At 43.5% G+C, this 25,208-nt stretch overlaps 1 protein-coding gene across 1 annotated transcript in view; it reads left to right on the plus strand.

Moving 5' to 3' along the window:
* Positions 1–25,208, plus strand: part of LOC142761718 (eukaryotic translation initiation factor 4E-like) — a 37,917-nt gene that overhangs the window by 11,973 nt on the left and 736 nt on the right. Inside the window, exon 4 of the mRNA XM_075881540.1 lies at positions 14,539–14,593. Within this exon, the coding sequence (XP_075737655.1) occupies positions 14,539–14,593 (55 nt within the window). The remainder of the gene's footprint in view (positions 1–14,538; positions 14,594–25,208) is intronic.

The following is a 25,208-nucleotide window of genomic DNA, read 5'->3' on the forward strand; positions in this document are numbered from 1 at the left end:
CTTGACAGTGCCTTCGTGAAATGCGAAATAGCCAACAAGTCCGAATATTTGGAGTCCGAAAAATCTGTCAGCGACTGTAGTCCCAACACAGGCAGTATATTAATGAAAAACTGAAAATAAATTGGAGAACAAATAAAGTGTACTTGTTTGTTTCACAGTATTGGCCCAGAATGAAACCAGCGAAAGCTTGTCACACGTGATCTAGTCAGAATACCTGATTGAGATGTCTGATGGAGAATCGTCGCAGCCACTATGTCACCGTTCTCCCAAATATCGTAATATTCAGTGCAATTGAGTACGTTTGAATGCTCCGTTTTTTTTGAAGCTCCTCTCGACAATGTTTGAAGGAACCTTGTGCCACAACACAGTAATATCGGAGAAGCTAACTTTTCTCACGTAGTTCAAGAGGTTTTTTTTCAACGGCAGAAAACTGGTGTACGGTGAACTACCATTAATGCGAAGTTCACTGGAACCACAAAAACTTCGCATTAATGGAAGTTCCAATTAAGCAAAATGCACAATTATGGTACTTTTATTGCTTCAAAACTGACACTTCTCAAACAAAATAGTCTGCCATCTTCTCTTCCCGAACCTAGCTATCGCGAGCAAGCTTTCCAAGCCCATGGAGGACACAGCTGCGCCAATTGCACCAATTTGATACAATTTCGATTTGTTGCACCAAGCTGTGCCAAAACCGTAAAATTTGCTGAAACTGCACCACAATGCGCCAGAGAGCCCAGCCAGCCTCAAAATTTTTTTCAGGAGTGCTGATTTTGGCGAGAAATGCAGGCCACGTTGGCCACCTGCAGTTCGCTCCATAAGTCAATGTGTGCAGACCCCAACTATAGTGCAGATTATATACTCTAAACATTCTAGGCATCCGCCCTACGCTTGTCAGATGCTATCGACCAGATACAGCTAACGACTCTGTGCGCCGATTGGTTCACTGACTGCAGCGGATACCTATCGGCGAGACGACAGAACTTAAGTGAAACATTCGTTGCTTTAGCCACAAACGTCTCTATCAACGCTTTGCGGGAAATGTAAGTTTTACAGCCTGAAAATACAGCAATCAATCAATCATAAATCAATCAGTTTTATTTTCACACCCGAAAGAGAGCAGACAGTACTAAAAGCTACTGAAGCTTGACTGACATCTTGCCCTCTTTTATAAATGACAGCAGCACATTGCCGTGAAACAATAAGTGCAACACACTAAAAACAAAGTAATAAGCGATAACAAATATGGTCGCAATACCAAAACAAAACGTTTATATGCATCCATACATATAAATTCTACACAAAAAATATGCGCCTATGAACGAAAATGTGGATTTCCTGGATTTGCATTTCTATACTCGATACAAAAGTATATATAAAGAGCTCTACATAGGCACGTGTATACGCTCTTTCATAACGTATGCAACGCAATTTGAACACGAGGATAAAGAAATAAAGATAGATATCATGCACAACGTTAGTAATCTCAGTGGCGCAACGGACAAATTAATCTTATTTCTTAATTAGGGTTCCAAAATTTTTATTGATTTTTATAATATTTGTTTCCAAGGTGTAGGAACATGCCATTTTTCAATATGCCTAATATGAAAATTACTGCGGTTTACATTCAACTCAGTCAGCGAAGGTTCAATGGAATGATTCGACTTTAATTATGATTGTAAAGGTAAATTGAGCGATAATTGTATAAAAAGTAGGTAGAATTTTAACCTTTATGAACAGATCATTTGTAGTCAAATGAGTATTGAACGTTGGCAATGGAGTGCGCAGCTCTTTTTTTGGAGCGAGTGCAATATTGTTAGATTTTTCTTTGTAGTCGTGCGTCAAACAAGGTTGCAATATTGTATAATCGAAAACACTAGAACATTGTAAAGCAATACATTATTGTTAACAATAAGAAGACATTTTAGGCGAGCTATGGTTCCTACAGCAGAAGAAAGCTTTTTACTTGGGTGTCTGACGTTGTATTGAAACAACTGGCTTCAAAACCGTAAGGGAATACACGACTTTATTCTGCGGTCATGGCGAACTATCTGTTTTGCGGTCCCTTGCGAGCACTGTGTTCTCGGCTTTCTTTTTTTCCCTCCCAGTGTCGCGCGTTCTTGTTGCTCCGTTCTGGTTCGCTTTTTTTAACAGGCGTGACGTTCAAGCTTAGGTTTTTATAAAAAGTTACACCTTATGTGAAAACACTGTTAACAATTTCTAAATCATCCACATCTATCTTTATTTTGGGGCTTTGCGATTGCTTGCCTTTTTGCATATAAACCACCAGTTTTGTCTTGCTGGCATTCATTCGAAAATAGATTGCTTAAGCCCACCTAATTTTTTTAGCGCTATGTTCTTTTGACGCTCAAGTTTAGTTTCAGGTGTAGCGATAATAAATATTGCTATGCCAACCGCATAGGAGAAATATTTTGCCTGTTTCGAACTGTTTCGCATGCCACTTACGTAAATTATAAGCAGGAGTGGCCAAAAGTAATCCTCTGTAGAACTCCGTCTCCTACAGCCTGAAAAATTGGACTTTTCCTATCTCTACATATTGTGCTCAATGCGATAAGTACAATTTGAGGTGCCCCATGGTTATACCACGAATACCACAAGCCTGTAGCTGAGCCAGTAATAATTTATGATTCACAAGACCAAAGTTTTTGGAGAAAGCATTGTAGATTTCCATAATTACCTTTGTATCATTGAAAGCTTGAAAGATTTTTTCTTTTTGAGCTAAAAGAGTGGTCTCTGTGGAACTGTGCTTCCAGACGCCATGTTGATAATCAGCTAATAAATTATTTGTGTCTTGGTATGTAAATATTTTAGCATGAATAAACTTCGCAATGCCGTTTGAGAGTAGTATAAGTAGAATTGAAACTAGGCGATAATTACTTAAACATTTTTATTGCCTTTTTAAAGACCTAAAATTGTTCGTACCGGGGCGATGCAAGCGTACACAGTCATGGTGGAAGAGATGGAGAAATAGAGGGTGGCAATGTCTGGGCACTTTCGACGACCCGTCAACAGGTTTACGTGTTCGGGTGGTGCGGTATTCTAGGGACCGTAGTCCAGGGGAAGTCCTCGGAAGAACGAACTTCGCACTAACTGCCCGTTTTATGTACGACAACACTCGGTGAGGCGCGCCCGTCACATGTCGCAGTCTCCTCATGCGTGCATCGGCGAACTGGCTTGGGCAGGTTGAGGAGCGCAAAACATGCAAGTAAATTTTTTTAGTAAAGCTGGCTAAATCTTAAGGTCGCACAATATATGCGCGGAAGTAAGGTATGCAAGAAAGGTGGCTCACGGAAATACATAGTTTCTTTTTTGTTTCTTGTTGTGGTTTAATTTTTTCGTGTTTTGGGATGGAAATGCTGTAGGCCCGTGTGCTCAGATTTGGGTGTACGTTAAAAAACCCCAGGTTGTCGAAATTTCAGGAGCCCTCCACTACTGCATCTCTCATAATCATACGGTCGTGTTGGAATGTTAAACCTCACATATCAATCAATCAATCAAGCAATGACTTGTGAAGAATACCAGTACTCCACCATTCCAATAACAGAAGAGAACATAATGTTGTCAAAAACTAGCAGTTGCATGTACAAATAGAACTGAGGAGCAAAGCTCCTTAAAAGTGGGACACAAACGACTTTGCGCCTCATCTCGCTGCTGCCTTTCATTAAAGCAGTATTGTGGGGAGCAGGTAGGGAGAGCGTGTGTTGCTCTCTATGGCAGTAACGACTGAAGGATGAGTGTGCGGAGCGAGCCAGCACAGGTTATGGACCAACCACTGGGTGTAGTGAAACCCCGAAAATACAAGGGTGGTAACAATGACAGGGCAAAACAATGGTTTCGCGTGTTCGCCCGTTTGAGGAGAAAGAGCAGAGATGAAGAAAGAGGGAGAGCACTGCGAGTGGTGATATGGCAGGGAGCTGCGACGATGCGGTGTGGGCCTTAGGAGCCGGGCTCCTAAAAAATGGTTGGCGTGCTGCAATGTGTGCTTGCGTAGTGTGTGCTGGCATAGAATGTCAGAGCAAGCCGGCCGGCAAGGTGCCAATGCAGGACTCACGCCAGCCAACAGGCCTGGCAGCGAAGCCGGGTGTTACGACTCGGGCCGCCAAGGTCCTGGGCCGGCATTTCTGCGCTGTTTCTGTGCAGAGCTAATAGACGGAGCTCACAAGGTGATGGTGAGTTAAGGCAACATTTATGTACAACATAAAAAGAGACGCTACATATTCGGCACTGTAGCCGACAGCTTAAGGAGCTCGCACTGATGTGCGATGTGGAGTCTTCGGGTGCTCTGACGGTGTCGTCTGTTCTCGGGCACTCCGACGTTTAGGTCTGCTCCTTGGCCCCGCGTCGCTAATTTCTTTTATAGGCCTTGATGACCCTGGCGTCAGCAGCTTTCAATCAGGAACCGCCTCTAGGTAGCACCTATGGGCGAGTGGTATTGCCAAACTTTGCAAAAGACGCGCCAGCGCCGCCGAGCTAGATAAGGTCGACTGCATCTTCAAGCTGGAACGGACCCGGGGGTGGAGGGAGCTTGCCACGTGTTGCGTAAGACGTGCCGGCGCCGCCGGGCTAGATGACGTTGACCTGGCTCGCTTCCTGGTTTTGACGCTATTTGCATTTGCAGGAGCAATGAAGTTCAATTTGGACTCCATGGCAAAACACAGGGCAAACATTTTGCCAGTTACAGCAGTTTTTGGCCCCTAGGACACACTTGCTGACACATGCTAGCCTGGGAACGAGGCACCATCGGGAAGAGCACGCTCTATTCTCCTAAGTGGGACATATGCATCTCACTTTTTTTCCAGAAAGTACTGGGTTCATTTATCAAATTTGTTTTGTACTATTTCTTTGTAGTTTATACTTACTGGGCATCCCAGAAGACTCTGCCCAAGATTAAAAAAGACTGTGCACTTGAAAACCTTCTACCTGTTGTATATTATAGGTAATTGTATGCACATAAAACCTCTATTTCTTTTCAAGAGTAAGCACTACTTAGTCACCTTACTTAGCCAACAACTTATTCTTGCTATAGTCTGTAAATATAAAGTTCATGCTGTAGTCACACCAAAAGACCCCATACTTACGTTCATCTTTCATTTGAACCTTAAGGACCCATTTGAGGCATGAATAAGGATGGAGAAATTTGTACTAAATACAGTCTAACCGCTCTGTAAGAGACACTCTCTGTAACCGCTCTGTAAGAGAAAAATAGAAATGGGAGACACCACTAAGCTTACACTAAATACAGGGGATAAGATAAAGCATACAAGGTCCCCTGCTTATAACAGATATCTCATTTAAAAAGACTAGAGTCGTTGCCTAGAGCATGCGTCCTATAAGAAGATTTAACTGTATAGAAAAGAAAATAGCAAAGTAGTACAAATACACGAAAATTATTTTTGCAGGATCTCAGAACACATATGAAAAAATGTACCTATACAAATTTAAAAACACGTGTAACTAAAATTTACGCTTACAAGAGCATTAAACACAGTGACAGTTGAAGCATTTTAATGGGCTTCAAATTCAGAAGAGCACTTAGTAGCTGTTTCAATGCGCACGAGTCACGCTCTGGACGAAGGCTTTCGGTAAGTGATTCAATTATTTGATGGCGAAAGGAAGAAATGACTTCCTGAATGGAAACGTCCTACCAAAAGGACACTGGAAGCTTTGTGAAATAAATAGTTGACGAGAGTAGCGGACGGGAGAAAGTAGGAGCAATGCAAATGGTGAAAATATTAATATAACTTATAAAATAAACAGTGCAGAAAAATTGAGTCTGTCAGCTAGATTCTGCAATAATAAATATTCCTCAATGGAAGTGACGCCTAACGAGTTACCGTAGTTGGACGTGATGAACTGGGCAGCCTTATTCTGTAGAGATTCCAAAAGAATAATCAGATAGGTATGGTGAGGACTCCAAGGTTGCACCTATATTTGAGCTTTGTTCGAATGATAGTTATGTATCCAATTTTACAGACGACAAGAAGTGATAGGCATGAAGTTCCTTGGATGTAAAGACCTTTTTTGATGTGTCGGCAACCAAGTGTGTCACACGATCCCAGCATGCGAGTTTGTTAGAAATCGGCATGACAAGGTATCAGTATTTGTTGACATATGTCAAGTTCATTGAGTTTAAATTGTAGATATATTCAGAGCTCGAATGCTTTCGAGATACGCGCATGACTTAGCATTTGGAAACGTTACTCTGTGTACAACCATATTGAACGCAAGTTTAAGTAGGTCATTTTGTAGAATTTTGTGATCGTCAGGGGTGGTTGATGGGCTATAAAAGATGCAACAGTCTGCAAATATTCAATTGGATGATGAAATTCCTGATGGTAGATCATTAACATATGTAAAGAAGAGTAATAAGCTGAGCACTGACCCCTGAGGGGCGCGGGATTTAGCAGGCGCTGCAGTGGTTGGTAGACCGGCAATGCCACTCAGCTGAGATGAATGTGCTAGGAAGCATTGAATCCAGTGCTGCACCCAAGAATAATTTCCGAGAAGTGTTTTTGTGTAGAACGGCTAACTTTGGCAACTTGTGGTTGATGTGGAGGCACGTAAATACTTGAGTATCACTAAAAAAGTTAAAACAATAAAAATTTCAGGGGGAGTCAGAACCCCTTCTATCGCCGTCTAGTTACGGCCCTGATTGAATCCATGACAAAGTTGAAGGATCCAAGTTCCAACAGCAGAGTTTGTTTATTAGTTGTTAATGAGTGACACGATCAATTGCTTTAGAAATGTCAATGTATACGACGTCAGTTTGAGCCACCCTTTCCAGTGCGTCCACTCGAGCGGCGAGGCTGCTAACCATACGTTCGAATTATCAGTACAAATAAGAGTTAGCTCCACCAGTACGGAATTTTAACCTTGTTCAAGACTGAAAAAATCACTGGCTATTGTTTCAAGAGACATGGCTCAGTTTTTGTTAGTAGGGCCAAGGTTCAGTTCGACCTCTGCTTACATCAGAAGCAAAAGACTATCAACATGAAAATGGATACATAACAAGTACAATGCGTGGAGTTGCGATCCACATGGCAACCATACAGGCCGAGAAGGGGGCATGGCACCGCAAGAACACAATGGTCAATAAAAGAAACGCTGATGTCGTACAGTAACTAACTAAAGTAAAGCATTTATTTTGTGTTGAAATCTGTCTGGTTGTTTTTTTCTGAAAAAAATTTGTTGTATGGAGGCTTGGTAAATCAACGTAGAATGTATTGCGAATATTTTTCTTCAGTGTAGCGACAAGTGTACCCGTTAATTGGCATTAAAACAGCATCTTGTTTGAAATGATTCCTATATAAAAGATAATCCTATCTGCACTCTAGTTGTGTTAGAAGTTTCAAGGGCATTGCAGAAGGTCAGAAAGAGTTGTCCACCAAGAATGGGAGTCACGCCGATAACAAAGCTGATTGACTTTCAAGTGCTCTCCACTATCAAATTGAGAATATTCGCCCAGGTCCTGATTTGTGCACGCCTTGAAAATAACCAATAAAATCATGCATTCTTGCCTCAAGTGTGCTTTTCTTACTTACCACTTTCAATTTTTAAAATTCTTTAACTGAAATGAGGAAAGAGTTTGGAGATCAGCAACGCTACGAAAAGAGCACTTAAATGTACAGGTCATCTAAAGAACAAATCACTGCTACCAGCTCTTCGATAAGATCTTTTAAACTGCCTCTTCCAAAAAATGCTTTCGATATCGCAAAATTTTTATAATTCCCACTGTTACTCTACAGAAACACGAGTTTTCGCCGCTAACAACCAAGAATTTGTGGCCTGAATATTGCCATTTAGCTCGAATCTTTATTTATTTGTTTATTTATTAATTTATTTATTTATTTAGAAATACTGTAAACCCTCTATTGAGGTTTATTACAGGAAAGGAGCGACACACTGTACAAACAAATTAGGCTCATAACTATACATTTCACAATAACAAACCAAGTATACATAAATACAAACACGTGAAAGCGCTGCATTCTAAACGAAAAACACACACCCTGATTCGCAATGCAGCAGATAACAATCGTTATATTCTTTACAATAAATCACATAAATGTAAATCAAGTACATGCGAAAATTCATGAACATCATGAATGATATTCCTAACGATTGTTGTGAAATCTTGCGTTCTGCGTCTGATTGGTTATGTAAGCTGACATTTGCCATTGATGTCAATGTGTATGGGCAGGCTGAATAGATACCCAGAAGTTGGCGTATTTATTTACATAGCATTGTCCAGCTGGTTCAACATGTAGTGCGATATGAAACAGCATCAGCAGAATAAAAATGCTCGTACACATTCAAAGCACAACTACCTTAAAGCCACTCACAACTTGCAGACGGCAATATTTGGAACCATGGCAGCCATTGGAACCATGACAGCATTCATAATTTCATAATCGCGATGAATGATGATCAGTGCAATCGAATATTATTTCCCTCCAGCTGCTGCGAATGAAGCATCAGAATCGACTGAAGCGCCTCAAGCATGCCATTGAAAAAAAATCACCGATGAAGAGGAATGTGTAGCTGCGCCTACACCCCGATTCATTTTCGCTTGGCTTCGACTTGGCAGGTCATTAACAGATAATTGTGGTCACCAATTATCCAAGAGAAGATAATTGGTTTAAAAACACTCTTCCTAAACTGGTGTCCAACACTTGCGTGTGCATTTTGGTGATAGCGACAACGGCAACGCTGCAGCAAACAGCGAACGTTTTTATTGCTGCCTGCAGGAGGCGCCTTAGCGTTAAGTCAAAGTTAGGGAAAGAGAATATAGGTGCACAAATTGCTTGAATTATCACCTTCTACGTTCAAAAGTTACCGAAAATTTAATTACCACCTTTAATAAACATCTGAACATTCCTTACACTTGCTTTCAGGTGTCGATTTTGTAACCTCTTGTCAAGCGCCTGTTGACGACAGTACACATGTTACGCGCGCTTCCACGAGTTCAGTGAACACATTCAACGGGCAAATGTCATTAGGTGTGAAAGTCATTCCCTGTGCCCATGTAGCAGCCACAAAATGACAATAACACCTAATGTCATTCGCAGCGAATGACATTAGGTGCCGTATGACAGGGGTATGGCAGTCCAAAAAAAAGTTCAGGACGTGATTGATAACAAAGCTAATTTGAATTATAGCAGCCGAAAAAATTCCCAATAATGCCTTTAGTCATGCTGTCCTCAGGGACAAGCAGATTTGGTTGTAATTGGGCTACAATAACATCGTCGGTGCATTGGGCAGCACAACTGTTGGCTTCATAGCACCAAGCAAACAAATTATGATGCTGGTCGCAAAAACGTGCATGCAACGTAGAGTATGTCTGTTGGAATTTATTCATGTGCTCTGGGTTTTTTTAATCTGCACTGACATTGTGACAACGAAAGCCTCCAGCATTTCGCGTTCACTAAAACTCTGCTGCCACGGCCATTTATAAATAAAATAAATAAATAAATGACCAACGCTGTATGTTGTTTCAGGTCAGAATCAAAGCACGATAACCACGGAATGCTACTGAGCAACCACAACGGCTGAGAACCTGTGACATGCAGGACTGCTCAAACACACTTGACACACTACCAACATGACAACATGCGAAATGACAGAACTCCCCCCCCCCCTAATGACCTATTTATGATCAAAATAAGGCTGACTAGATGTATAAGGTTGCACCCTTGAGATAATGTGCAGCGGCTCAAGCCACCTAGCCATGATAGTACATAGTAAAGTTAAGTACTATTACTGTGTATTGAAAGAAAGAATTTCCTTCGTGCCTTGATTGTACCAACCAAATCCTCTTGGTTATTTCTACCCACTTAGTCTATTTTGCCATCACTGTCCCTAAGCCCCAATGTTTTCAAAAATTCTGCACCGTTATTTTTCACTATAGAGTGAAGCCCTTTACAAAAATTATAAAATGCTCAGCCGTTCCCAGCTCCTCCGCACACACTACATAACGAGTGTACGCTTTCGTATTTGGCTCAGTACGTCTTGGTCCGCAATACTCTCGTCCCGGTTTTAAACAGCAGAGAACTACCCCAAGAATTATCATAGATCTTTTCTCTTGAAATTTCCTGTTATTGAATGTTTGGCAGATATCCAGCGATGATTTCGTGAGATTTTTCATTTTCCACATGCCCCTTCATTTTTCATTCACCTTCTTTTTAACAGGCATTTTATTTTGACTTTATCTCCTGCTGTTGTCTAAATACTTTTTTTATTCTTATGATAGGTGCATGTTTTCTCAAAAAATCTGGCTCTAAGTTCTATTAGGAACTGCAAAATTTGCGAAAATTTTATTTTTATCAACAGAGCGTTCATAACGCATATGTTACCAAAGTCACAAATATCCGTCTTGACCGAAACAACCTTCTTCATAGGATCCACTAGTGCAAAACCTGTAGAGCATGCAGTCTCCCGTGTCGTAGAATCGAAGATGACGATGCATTGAAATTTTAAAAAATTGCCATCTGAAAACCTGTGTTGCCAACAAATGAACTAAAAATACTACGAAAACAAAGTTCTACACAGAAATTCACCGATTACGTTACAGGCCACATAGATTAATATTGCGCTGAACGGTACCGATTGTTCGAATTCAGTGGCTCGTACTTCATATCCATGACGTTGTAATTGAATCGCAAACCACCATTCGAGTGTTTCAAATGCCACTCAAGCCCCCTTTGCCTTAAGAAGAGCCACAGAAAAGATTTACGTCGATTCCGTACAAAACCGCTATATGATTGCTCGCGACCGCCTACGAAAAGCACAAACAGTGATTAGGCCTTGCCTACCCTTCGGCATGTTGTCGGTAAAAGTTTGTACACGACAAAACGAAGATTTAGTATTGAAAAGATCGCATTCAAGCACTGATCCAAAAGCAGCGTACGTGGTACAATCAAAGGGGGAAATGCAGCCCCAAAACCGTCATGTTGCGCCAACGTGACCGGCTGCGTGAAGTCGTGTCTAAACGGAAATTTGCACGTGCAACGCCAAAATGAATCGAGCTCGTGCAAGTCAGCGTAGTGGCAGCAAAGCCAAAAGCTCATGTCAAGAAGTTGAAAAGCCCTTAAATTTGTGGACGAAGTAGCAGACGGAATTTGACGATGTTTTTCCTGACAGGAAGCTCAATGCACACTTGACGTGGACGCGTGTTCCATACGGAGCGTGCGCGGCCGGCTAGAGTTTGGAGCTATGCCTGCGCGTCGGTTCAATTACTCTGACGCCCAAGCAATCGTCCTTCTTCCTTACTTGGCGAGCCTACAAAATGAGCGCAATGCTGCCGTGGGCAGCTTTTCGTGGCTATCTGCCGTGGCCATCTGCCGTGCTCATCTTTTCTAACTCAACTTCAAATCTAACCTTTCTCCCTCATTACCAATGATGTCTATCAATCCCTGCAGATCTTTTTTGTCGGTCATTATTACTATATATCTACATATATCAATGCTGGTAATGACTGTTCAACATGTTTTCCTTGCTTGGAAAATGAGAGGCTGAAGCCGAGACCACTCCCGTCTAATTTGGCTTCAAATCCGTGTAGATACAGTGGAACCCGGATTATAGGACTTTCAGGAGACCACACAATACCGTTGTGTATAATTCAGACGGGCATTACATAATAGAAAAAACTAAGATGATAGAGAGTGACACTAAGCCTTGCCCAAAAACCTGGTACAGACTGCCTGAATAAGCTCACAGCAGGACCTTGTGCCTCTGCACGAAAGTACAATAAATTATTCTTGCCAGTGGTAGCTAATGGTAGCATTACATACTAGTTGGAGGAGGTGCCAGCGAATCTTTATTCTCGACTTAATAAAAAATTGAATAAAACCCGCATCTTTTTACCAATAAACAAGGTCTGGAAATTGCCTGCGTGTGGAATCGAATCTGTATTGGCAACAGCCTCCCCTTGGCAGAGTCGGGTACAGTGTCATTGCTATCACATAATGGCGACGGAGCACAAGTTTGCATAGAGTGCCTTCGTTTATGACTAAGCTGTGCGTGTGGCAATTTGTTTCCTTCTGAACTGCAACTATTAATGTCCCGCAGTTAGTATGAACGTCGGCGTCAAGTGAAAGTAATCTTGCACGGTGAAAACAGCTGCATCGCGCCCTTGTGTGCGTGCAATGCTGTAACTGCGAATGGAACAAAGGTCGCAGACCAGCTGTATGTTGACCAGGCAACGTTTCCACGCACCAAATATAAGAACTATAAGCTTTTTAGCCGGCTGATATATTCTGTGTGGATAGAGTTTGACTAGGTAACGACCACGGATGCATACGTGAATGATTGAGGCCTATGGAGAAGCACATGAACTTCCAAAAGAGTTTTTTTCATTTTAAGAAGACAACGTCTCTCATAATCAAATGGTGGATTTCGGGACGTTAAACCCCACATATCAAATTTTAAGAAGACATCCTGTCTCACTCTCAACTTTTCTGATTGTCAAGCTAGGGGAATGCAAGTTTATATTTTGCACTCGCCAATATTTAGTTGACGTTTGATTCTCGTAAATGTGCTTTTTTTTCTCAGATGCAATCTGAAACTCTTCATAAGGTGCGGGGTCGGCATAAAACTGCGTCGTATAACAGGGTTTTTAATACATCATTTTTGTAGAGATTTTGTCGGAACCAAACCGATTCCTCATAAAATGTGGGTCATCGCGAAACCAGGGGACATTTAATCGAAGTTATGTACAGTATAAAAAACAAAAATGCCAAGGGACTCCCCTGTGAGAAAAATTGCGTCTCCTTTAAAGTTTTGACCAGACAAGAAAGATTGGACACGACCTCCGGTTCTAAAAGCTTGTGTGTCTTCTAATCCTGGAAGCCACCCAACTATGGTAGCCACTAAAAACCTAACTCGACGACACTAACGCAAACTTCAACACGCCAGCTTCCAAAACTGAGATGCATGGCTCAAAATGAGTAATTCAGTACAAAAAAGCATACTTTGGGGTATAGGTTTGTCTAAAAAAATCTTTATTGAAAATGCATTTGTGCTCCGAGAACCTTTACAGTGCATTTATGAAGTCCAAAATATCCAAGTATTCCAAATTTTCGGAGTCAAAATAATCTGTCGGCTAGTGTATATGAACTGAGCTATAATTACAATGATGGTCTACTTGTGATACCTTATAGAAAAGTTTTGTTTAGCGCCTGCAACGACTCAGTGTAGACAACGCACAAGAGAGAAAAAGAATGCGCATGCATTGAACCTAAGAGAGATGCTTGCATTTGCACATGTAATGAATGCGCACGTTAGATCTTGGCGCTTACAGAGCGCCGACTACGGTCGTTGTGTGCCTTACCGGCAGCTCTCTCACGAGATCAAGATCTGTCGAGACCAAAACAGACAAGAAGACTGCAACATACAACGGTACGATGGTCATGGCAGCAAATGAAGTCCTTGGCAGTGCCCTTGATTTAGAGCATAAATGAGTAACCTGATGTCCATATGTGAGCATATGCAGTGGATTGTGACCGCTGCTAAGCTGGAGCTTGACTTACGACGACAACAAACTAGTAACCAGATGTTCATACGATGCACCATGGCAAATATGGGGATGTTTTGGGGTCTCGAAGGGCAGAGCACCACGCTCTTGAAGTGAACTGACACAGTAGACAAGGTCGGATCGAACCAAAAGAACAGATGTATACAAACGCTTTTAGATCAACGATATTGTCAGCCGAACTAATACACACCAATTGTGATCATTACGCTAAAGCAACCTTACAGAATATTACAACTCCGTCAATAACATAACAAACACGAAGTAGTGTGACGGTGGTGCCGCCAACGCTCGACTCACCACTAGGGCCCACGACAGACGACCCGCGGTGCCGTCCACCACGGACACGCCGCAAGAGACAACCGTTTGCGCTAACTGCTACGCACCTGAAAGGACCGTGCACCTCTCATATGCCGCCACCCAGGCTTGCCGCCAGGCATAACTGCCGGCACCACCGCACTAACCCTAATGATGATGGTGGTAATAAACGCTCGCGAGCACAACACCACCAACCGCTTTATAGTTGTGAACCCTGAATGCAGACTATGCGTGAACCATGTGCGCTACGAGGTGCAAACAACTTTACAGAGGAGTGTTCAAGTTACTCAGTGCTATCAGTGTTTGATTGATATGTGGGGTTTAACGTCCAAAAACCACCATATGTTTAGGAGAGACGCCGTAGTGAAGGGCTCCGGAAATTTTTATCACCTGGGGTTCTTTAACGTGCGCCCAAATCTGAGCACACGGGCCTAAAACCTTTCCGCCTCCATCAGAAACGCAGCCGCCGCAGCCGGGATTTGATGCCGCGACCTGCGGGTCAGCAGCCGAGTACCTTAGCCACTAGACCACCGCGGCGGAGGAGTGCTATCAGTGTTGTAATGGTGATAACCCTGTGTCTGATCCTATTGAGTTCAGCTGCACTCTAGTTTTATGCTATGGCGCATTGTAATGATGGTTTAATTTTCTGTCTGCTCTTTAATCCTCTTCAGGAAGACATTGAAGGAGAGGCTATATTTTCCCCCACAACACATCGCTCCATACCAGGTATGTTCTGATCACTATACTATTTGGCATATTCTGGCATCATTTATAAGAAAACTTGCTGCTTGTTTACGCATTGGTTACGCCTTGGGTCGGTATGCAGCGTAGATCATTTGTAGGTGGGATGTTAAAGGTCGCTGATGTCACTTTTGACTAGTGCATGGCCATGCTCTTTTTCAAACCTAAAGAAATTCCTTTGGAGCCTTCAAAAACCAAAGCATAGCAGCTGATTTTTTTGCTAAAAAGTTGTTTAACGTTTAACCATTTGCAGATTTTGTGCAATGCAATTCATTAGATGTTTATTCTGCATAGCCATTTGTGATCATTCATAATGAAGGATGTGCTGAATTACCTGACAGGATATTGAAAAATATTTAGTCATAATCTGACAGTGCGCTAATGGACTTCATCTGATTTCCACTAGTTATGTAAAAAAACTGCCACGGTGGTTGCTTTCTGATTGATTGATTCGTGAGGTTTAACATCGCAAAACCAACCTATGATTATGAGAGACGCCGTAGTGGAGGGCTCCGGAAATTTCGGCCACCTGGGGTTCTTTAACGTGCACCCAAATCTGAGCACACGGGCCTACAACATTTCCGCCTTCACCGGAAATGCAGCTGCCGCAGCGGGGATTTGATCCCGCGGCCTGCGTGTCAGCAGCCGAGTACCTTAGCCACTAGACCACCGCGGCGGGGCAGGTGGTTGCTTCCTGCTGAAAAAGAAGTGGGTTTTGACTGCCTTGTTTTCTATTTTCAGTGAAATCCCTCAATGAAACTGGCAGTACCCAATAAAAGGCTTGTGATTGCAAAATTTTATGTGAGGTCTGTTAGAAAAGTATTCTAAAAATATTTTTTTGCGAGCACCTGATGGATTTGAAACGAGCACGCTTGCATCAGCCAAACATCGTGCGCATGCGTTCATTTTTTTCCGCCTGCGAATAGCTTCAATCTCTCGGACGCATCGTTTGAGAGAGGTAGTGCGCAATGCTCTCATTGGTTTTTGATTGCAATCAAAAACGATGGAGCGACTGGAGCGGCATTACTGCATCAAATTTTGCGAGAAACTGGCTATCAGCCAATTAAAAACCACTGGTAACATCAAGACTGCTTTTGGGGACGAAGTTATGAGCCGCACACAGATTAAGCAGTGGTACAACCAGTTTAAAGAGTGCCACACATCTGTGGAGAGCGAGTCACGCTCCGGTCGGCCATCAACATGCCGAAAAGCCCTGCAGGTCACTGCCGAAGGGAATGCTGTGATGATGCAGGACCATCATGTGACTATCCAGTAAATGGCAGAAGAGGTGGGCATCAGCACTTTCTCTACACATTCCATTATGACCGAAGATTCAGTCATGAAGAGAGTTGCTGCAGACTTTATGCCGAAACTGCTCACGGTTGTGGAAAAGCAACTTCGTGTTGAAGTCTGACAGGACATGCTGGATTTTACAAGCAGTGACACACCATAATCACAAGGAACGAGTCTTGGGTGTGCGCGTACAACATGGAAGCCAATTCCCAGTTATCACAATGGAAGCATTCCTCATCAACAAGACCAAAGAAGGCACGTGAAGTGCACAGCAACGTCAAAGTGATCCTGAGTGCTTTATTTGACTCTCGCGGTGTGATACACCACGAGTACGCACCACAGGGTCAATCACAAAAGAGTACTGCAGGGATGTCTTTCATCGCCTACGTGATGCTGTGCAGCGCAAGAGACCAGAGTTGTGGTCAACAGAAAGTGGGACCATTCATCACGACAATAGTCCTGCACAATCCTCACACTAGTTTCAGACATTTTTGGCGAAAAGGCAGACAAGTAGTTCAATGGGCTTTTTATTCTTCTGATATCGCCCCCTGCGACTTGGTTGCTGCACAAACTGAAGAGGACATGGAAAGGGAAGTGATTTCAGGCAATTGAGGACATCACAGGGCAATCACAGCTGAGCTAAACTCCATACCGAAAGAGGCCTTCTCAGAATGCTTACAACAATGGCAGCACTACTCAGAGAAGTGTGTTGATTCCCAAGGGGTCTACTTTCAGTGGAATTAGGTTTTGACTGCTCTATTTTCGCCAGTGTTTTTATTTTCCACCAAAGTCACATGCTTTTCTAACAGACCTTGCATATGGTCACTCATATCGTGACGGTAAAACATATTTGATTCATCTTAATCAATATGGTCTAGTTCTAAAGAATGTAATTTTATTAGGCAATGTAAATTAAAAAAATGAACAATAATGCTCAGTCATTTTTGCACACATACTCTCTCATGGTGTAAATTTTTTGTTGCAATTAAAACAACATTGCAAGACCAATTAACAAACTTGTTGAGCAACTTTTAAATTATTGACTTTAGGTCATTTGTTCTTTAAGGCAAAGGTGTAGTGTGTGCCAATTCTTATGACCCATCATTATGGCATTCATGGCATATCCAGTAGAAGTCGGGAAACTGTGCATATTTTGAAATATTCATAATCAAACATTAAGGGGGAAATTGTAACCGATTGTCTTTGGCATAGCCTTTGTTGCACGAGGTGAGTACTACACGTGACAAGGATGTGATGAATTTTGAATCAAGGCACATCAAAGCAGAATATGGTCAGGAAAGTTGGCAAGCAAAAAAATACAAAAAAATACACAAGTAGACCGCTTATTCTTCAGGTGTGATGTGGTGCACATCTGTTTCAATCTATAAACAGACGCAATATAATATTTCACCTGTCAGCAAAAAGCGACATAGTGGCTGCCCCTCAGTTTTACGCTTCAGAGAGAAGAAAATGGACTTCGTGGCTACTTCCCACCCCCTACCCATATCAAATATGCCTAACCAATTCCAACTTATCTAAATGTCAATTATTCTGCAATTCTTCTTGTTTCCAGTTTTACGGTAACTTCACAAATAAAGAAAGAGTTGTGATTGCGTTTTTTGCACACAGATTGCATTTAAATTAGCAGAGGTGGAACAGCTGCGCCATTTGACACATTGTCGCCCAAACTTGTCTACCTTTTCTATCTTGTGCCGAACCACCTCTGTTGCGCCGAACTTTCATGTCAGCAACTTACAGGATTGGAGCACCCGGATTCAGTCGCTAGGTTCCCCGTGCCTGAATTGTGCCTGAAACATTGCATCTTCAGTTTCATCGTAACATTTACAGTTGCGGTATATTCAAGGCTGTGATCACTCAAGCAAATGCCACGAACTTTGATTGCAAGGTCTCAATAGCTGGTGCGTGTGCAATCGCGGCATGCCACAGGGCGATTAGCCCATAAACCCTTTTACGTGTAGCGCTATCAATGCCAAAAGACCGGGCTATAAGAGGATATCTTCAGCAATTTGTATGACTACGTGATGTGCAATTCAAGAAAGTTGGCTTCCAGCCACATAACATAAAAGTTTGTTGATAGCACAATAATTGTATTTCTCTTGCGCTGAAACTGTTTTGTATACAGTCGAACAGAGATATATTGAACTCGAATGGGATCATGAATTAACGCGATAGATATATAAAAAGTTCTATATAAAAATACATGCCTTGAGAACTCACCTGTAGCGGATAAACACCTACAATAGGTGCCTTCAAGAATGACAACGAATTCCGCACACGCGCCACAACAGGATGATTTATTTGCATGAAAGAATTTGCCTATTTTGGCCTGCTTCTTTGTTTTTGAAATGTTGAAGACACTAGTCTTATTCATATCAAGGCTGTCCAGGTGCAACAGCTGGTTCCAATAATGTGGCTGATAAAACGGCGAATGGCGCCGAATTCTGCCGCTACTTCAGTGGGGGAGTACCCACGTGCAGCCAGAACCTTGTCTGGACGATCCTCCTCGGCACGTGAGCGGTCAGCTTGGCCATCCTGGTTCTCTGCGGCCGCACTTACGATGTCCTCGTGAGCGAGGCTCGCAACAATCTGGACACTGCAGTCCACTTAAACGAAATCATCCACAGACACTTCGTGTGGAACTCCTGCCGAGAAGCGGGATGACAACTCGCGAAACACGTCCTTTATGCACTCGACGTCATCGTCTTCACCGGTTTCTGCAAGTTCCGCCGTCTCCAAGACTGCCTTGTGGAAGCAGCTGACGGCTGTGTCCGTCTTCACGTCTCGCCAGGCGTTGAACTTCTCCGTGCGAGAAAACTTCGCGGAGATTTCCGGCCACTTCTTCATCATCCACTACTAGATGTCCTGGGTGCTGACAGCTTCGCTTTCGCCAGAACTGCTTTTGCCAACGATGTTGTCGCGCTGCTTAAATCGGAGAGGCCACCTGGTGTTGTCGGCGAAGTTGTTTCGCCGAGTGCCGCGGCAAATCATTTGACCTTGGAGATGAGCATCGTAGCCTTCCACCGGAATGATCTTCGCACGCACTTCTAAAAACTAAGCATGGAGTGCCTTTTCTACATTCCCGTGGGGAGGAGCGCGCACATGACAGGCTCCCGACGTTCGCTGCTCCACCGCCTTTGCCTTGCTACCTGCTTTGTTCTTCAACAAGTTACACAGAGTGCTCTTTGGTATCACAAAGTCGTTCGTGACGGTCGAATATTTCTAGCCAACCTCAACATGCTTAATCGCCTTCAACTTCGTCCCAAAGTCACGGGTGTTGCACTTCTTGATGCTGGCCATAGCTACACGAGAAGTCGATAATTCAAGGAGTCTGCAACAGCTTGGCACACCACACCCGCAAATGAGAAATGCTGCACATGCGGTGGTATGGAAGGCAAACGAGCGGAAGTACAGTGGCTAGAATAGGAAGGTGTGATGAGCGGCAAGTTGCGCCTACGGAGCGCACTGAAGCCTCCGAGGAGCAGCCGCGTGGGGGCGCGCGCAGTTTTTTATACGTTGTTAGCACGTTCCCGACATTTTCGTCGGGCACGTTCGTCCTCGTTTTTTTAATTGCGGGGGCACTCTGACAGCAATGCTTCTGTATGCACTCTCATGGCGCGAAAAAAAAGTCATTGCTTCGTCCCGGGGTGCACTACAGGCTACAAGTCAGCTAAAAACAAGCATGCGTTGTTTGGCGTTCCAAAGGACGAAACTCTGTTAGCGCAGTGGTGGAGAGCGATCCCGCGTGCTGACAAGCTGCTTCAAGAAAACTAGGCTGTGTGCGAGCTGCACTTCAGCGAGAGCTACACCACCCGGCACTGCAAGCACACTGTGAATGGCGAAATTACCTGCATTGAAAGGCGTAGGCCAACAGGCGTGCTTGTCGTTATGAATGGGGAGGGGGGCGAAGGTTCGTTGCTGAGCGCCTCCTCCCTATTAAATCAGTGTATAAGGCAGAGTTGACGCCCCCCTTTTAGTTGACTAAAAGAGTGCCTGGCTGCCTAGTCAATGTATAAAGCAGACTTAGTGCCCCCCTCCCAGGTGGCCAGCCCCCTTTGCCCCCCCCTCGTGCAGATGCCTATGGGTAGGCCCTTCGGAGAAGCTCTTTGCATTTGTAGGCACCCTTGAAATCTCTTCTTCAAAGTGGTTTAGCTACAACGAGCATCCCAGTGACAGCTAGGAAAGGCTTTTTTCTGTTTTAAAAGAAAAAAAAATGCCACACTGGGCTGCGCACAACATGGTTGTAGCCTCACCTATCAATTAGCAAATTTTTTTCTGCTCTCCCATTTGCTTTTTTACACAAACGTACTCGAGAAGGAGCGAGCATCTTCCCTTGAAAAGAGGAAGCACCTGAAGCTCAGGCGCGTCACCTAGGCTTGCAGCCCAATGTTCTGCTGGGCGCTTGTGAGCTATAAAACTTTTTTCTTGGGGATAAAACAGGACGCGTGACAAGTTATTAACAATGCATTGTTGTACACACATAGTGAGTCATAACAAGGAAATGCGTTGTATGACATGTGTGCAGAAAAATAAGGTTTTCATCCAGATACCGCTCGTGATTCTCGTAACTGAGTATGACATTATGAATTATGGGCCTCTATTTACAGTTTAGTGCTTCAGGAAGTAGTGGTTCACCGTGGAAGGAGTTGCAAGCAATGGCTGACAACTGAGTTCATCGTTTCACTTCTCTAACACTTCACATCAATAAAATGTTTCAGTGCCATTACGCGCTCACTTTCGGCACACTGTCGATATTTCGGTTCAGTCACGCACCTGCGTATGCAGCCTGTTTTCCAGAAGCTAATTATTATATTTTCTTGGTCGCCATTTCAGGTCATACACGAGCAAAAAATATATATTTTAAATGTTTCACATTGCCCGTGCTCGTGGTTGATTCCCGTATCTGCGCAGTGAATCACTGCCTTGGGTGAAGTTGGATGGATAGATGGATTGATATAGCTATACCATTTTGATCAGGTGGTGGCTAACGCCACCAAGCCGTAATACTTAGTGAACCAAAAACTAGACTTTTTTTTCTTTAAATAGTGAGGTTGAGGACTCGTACTTTGTAGTGAAGAGTTAAATTTTCACTCGTGCTTTGAATTTATCCACCAATCAGATAACCTCCTTCTAGTTAATCCTTCTCGCTTGAAGTCTATTTTGCCCTCTCTACCCCTAAACCCCAGTGCTTTGAAAAACTCTGCGCCATCATTTTGAACTATAGGGTGAAGCCATTTACAGAAAATTATCAAGTGTTCGGCAGTTTCCTCTTCCTCTCCACACGCACTGCATACTGTGTCTACCCCTTCGTATTTGGCCCGATATGTCTTGGTTCGCAGTACTTCCGTCCTGGCCTCAAACAGTAGAGAACTACCCCGAGTATTATCATAGATCCTTTTGTTGGCAATCTCCTGCTTAAAAGATCAATAGATCTCTAGTGCGGACTTCCTAATCATGCCCATTCTCCACATGTCAGTTCAGTCTCCGTTTCCTTCACTTTCTTCTTAACCGATAGTTCTTTTTGGTTTGGCCACCTGCTGTTTTCTAAGTATTTACCAGTCAACTTCCTGGTTCGCTTCCTCCATTTTGTATCGACATTCTTCATGTACAAGTAGCTGAAAACCTTTCTAGCCCCACGCTCTTTCCCCATTTCTCTCAATCGCTTCTCAAATTTTATCTTGCTGCTAGCTTCCATGCCCTCAAATGATGTCCAACCCATATCACCTTGTACTCCCTGATTTGGTGTATTCCCGTGAGCTCCTAAAGCAAGTCTGCCTTTTCCCCGTTGCTTAATCTCTAATCTTGCTTGCACTTCTGATCGCATGCACAAGACCGCATTGCCAAACGTCAGACCCGGAACCATGACCCCTTTCCATATTCCTCTCACAACATCATACCTATCGTGGATGGATGGATGGATGGATGGATAGATGGATATGGCTGTACCCTTTAGATCGGGCGGTGGCTAGCGCCACCAAGCCGTAATACTTAATGAACCAAAAACTAGATTTATTTTTTCCTTTAAAAGTGAGTTTGAGGATTCGTACTTTGCAGTGAAGGGTTTAATTTTCACTCGTGCCTTGACTTTAGCCACCAATCAGATAACCTCCTTCTAGTTAAGCCTACCCGCTTAAAGTCTATTTGCCCTCCCGGTCCCGAAACCCCAGTGCTTTGAAAAACTTTGAAAAACCATGCAAACGTGCGCCAGCGCCATCTGGTGACTTCCTTCTAAGGCGTCACGCGAACGCCGGCGTCGTTCATCACACTATTTCATTCCAGCCACTGTAACGGAGGCAAAAAAGCGCTCGCGAGACGATGGCCACCTGCAGGGGCAACAGCAAAAGACGCGAGCTGTGGTTGGCTGATCAAAACTCGCAAAACAACAACAAAACATTAAAAATAAAGGCGCAAGAAGTAAGACGTCGTTTCCTTCGTTCCTGCTCTCCAAGCTGAAGGCCGTTTCACATGACACAAAAAGTAGCAATGTTCAGGCTGCAAATTCGCTAGCAGCGAAAAAATTGACCGTTCGCTCCCGCCGCAGCAGTCCGCGGCGAGCTTCGAACATGTTGGAAATTTTCGCTTTGATCGCAGCGGCGGGGAGCGATTTTTGGTCGGGACCCGTCGCAATAGGGCTCGTGCAGCCAAGCCGTCGAAACATAGTCGACGTGTTTATTTTGATAATGGCCGATGCTATGCATTTTAAAAGAAATTCAGACTGGAAAGTATTCTTAAATGATGAAACAAGCGGGCCCTTCGCTACCGGTCTCGACAACTTCGTGATAATATAATGCACACATTATTACATTAAATTCGTGTCTGTCACAATGAGCGGTGGCAAGAACTCGCCGCTCCAGTCGCAGAGTGAAAATCGCGGACCGTTCGCGGTCCATGTGAGACGAAACCACCATTAGCGGCGGTTGCGAACAGAGTGATTGGAGCGACCGGAACAATTTTTGTTCGCTGCAATTGCGGCATGTAAAACAGCATGGACGGGTACAAGGTGAAAGCATGAAAGAGAGAGGAATAAAACAATAAGGGGAAAAAGTTCGTTCCGCAGGGTAAAGACTGTGCAGTCCGCCACCTCTCGCCCTTATTATTTTTTTTCAAGCATTTCGGTTTTTTGCACTGGCATGGTGCCACACGGATGTCGCCGGGCGCTGCGAGTGTCAAAGCGCACGTTCCACATGGCGCGCGGAGCTGCACTGCAGCGCAGATCGCGGGGCGCGGTGAGGGCCGAAGCGCGCCTTCCAGCTCACGCGGCGTTCCATATATCTGAAGGCGGGTAAAAATACATTTGATATAAATGTGCAAATTTCTATACTTTTAGAAAGGGGTTTCAAGGGACGAATTCAAGAGTTCGATGTACCTGAAAATTTTATATATGTGGGTTCGATATATCCATGTTCGACTGTATATGTATAACTTCATGGCAAGTGTTTTAAAGAAGCGACAGTGGTGGCATCAGGTTCCCGAAACAGCCTAGTATACAAAGAGAGGTGCAACAGATTGCTCATCAAGTGCATGCGCATATTTTTGTTCATTTCGTCAGTATGCTCTGTTGTACGACACTTATTGACTCAACGGTTGATTGTACACAGCTAAAGAAGTCAGTTGCACCACAAGGGGTCAGCGACGAATGCGATAGCAACAAATTGTAATTTTATACAGAATGAGGCTGAGAGAGAACTTTTTTGGATCTGATGTGGCGTAACTCTATGAAACGCTGGTTTAAGAGAATACAGCCACAACTGCAAGATTTAACATTATTTTCATAGTCCCTTCGCGATGAGAACAGAGCACGTCGCAGATAATTAAAGCTGCCCGCTGATAGCTGCCGAGCTAACGCACGTACCAATGATCACGACCACGTCCTAGAAGCAATGTTTACAGTTACTACTTTAGCAATGTCTCTACCCCCTCAAACGTCTTTCCATGTTTGTTCAAGACCGGCGTGGCATTTCCTCTCTGCTTCGACAGGGGGCCTCGTGAGTGGGTTGATGTTATTGTATGACGCGCTCTGAGCAATCGAAATGGGTCAACTCCGTTTGATTGTTGTTATTTCTTTATTCACTGTTAATTTTACACTGAGCATTGTCATTTTGGTAGAATTTAGGTTTACAGGAGGCAGGTGCCTTCTCAGGCTTTTATGCTCTTTAGCCGGTTCCCTTGGCAAAGTGTATTTCCTTGCCTGCTGCGGAAGTAAAATTCAGTTCTATTTCAGGCCTCCATGAGGCAAGACTTCCCATATATTGGCAGTAGGTGCATTGTGATTGCCAAAAATCTGTGAGTAAAGGTATGAAATTCGAAAGGACACATTTATTTTTTTGCTGAAGTTTTTGAACTTGAACAATGTTTATTTTTGGCATTCTTACCTGCACTGATTGCTACAAAAGGTTTAAAAAGAAAAAAAAAACGTAACAGGGCCTCTTAAACACTGAGGCATTACCACATAAGTTTCGAGGCAGTGTGAAATGAAGGCTTGTGATGTGTTGCTTGTATCCATCTAGTAAAAAAAAGATAGTGATGCAAACAATGGCACAAAAAGAACGGGCGCTGAAGAGTGTCGATGTTGAACGTGCCTACATCCTTCGAGGCGAATCCTTAAACTTGCTGAACTGGTTTTTATTCATGCTACTGATGTTTGTACTCTGGTGAAAGTAATCATTATAATGTTCAGTTAAAATTTCATTGAGCACTATGCAAACATGCAAAGTTTCCTCAGTAGATTTGTGCTTGTTATAGTGCACCACCTTTTAGCAGAATGCCCACTCCACCCAGTTGGAGTCTCCTCAGTAGATTTGTGCTTGTTATAGTGCGCCACCTTTTAGCAGAATGCCCACTCCACCCAGTTGGAGTGGGCGTTCTGCTAAAACTATTGCTTGCGGGGTTCTTGTAGACAACCTTATACCTATTCGTTTTCAAATAAATTAAGGACACAGCTTTCGAGGTAAGCACTCGAGATGATTTACATCTATGGCGTAGATTTTTGATGTGCTGCTAAGTGTCACTTGGGATGACATTGTGATTAGCTGCCCAGTAAATATTGAACATTAGGCTAAACATAAAGGTCTGCAGTCTACTAAAATGATGTAGCGATCATGGTGCTAGGCTGCCGACCCGAGGATGGCGGGTTTAATCCTGGCCGCTGCGGTCGCATTTCGATGAAGGTGAAGTGCTAGAGGCTTCTGAGCAGTACGATGTCCGTGTACATAAAAGAACCAGATGGCCCAAATTTCGGAAGCACTCAACTTTGGCATGCCTTAAAATCAGACTGTCAGATTGGTACATA

This window comes from Rhipicephalus microplus, chromosome X (genome assembly GCF_043290135.1).
Source record: "Rhipicephalus microplus isolate Deutch F79 chromosome X, USDA_Rmic, whole genome shotgun sequence".
Taxonomy (NCBI): Eukaryota; Metazoa; Arthropoda; class Arachnida; order Ixodida; family Ixodidae; genus Rhipicephalus; species Rhipicephalus microplus.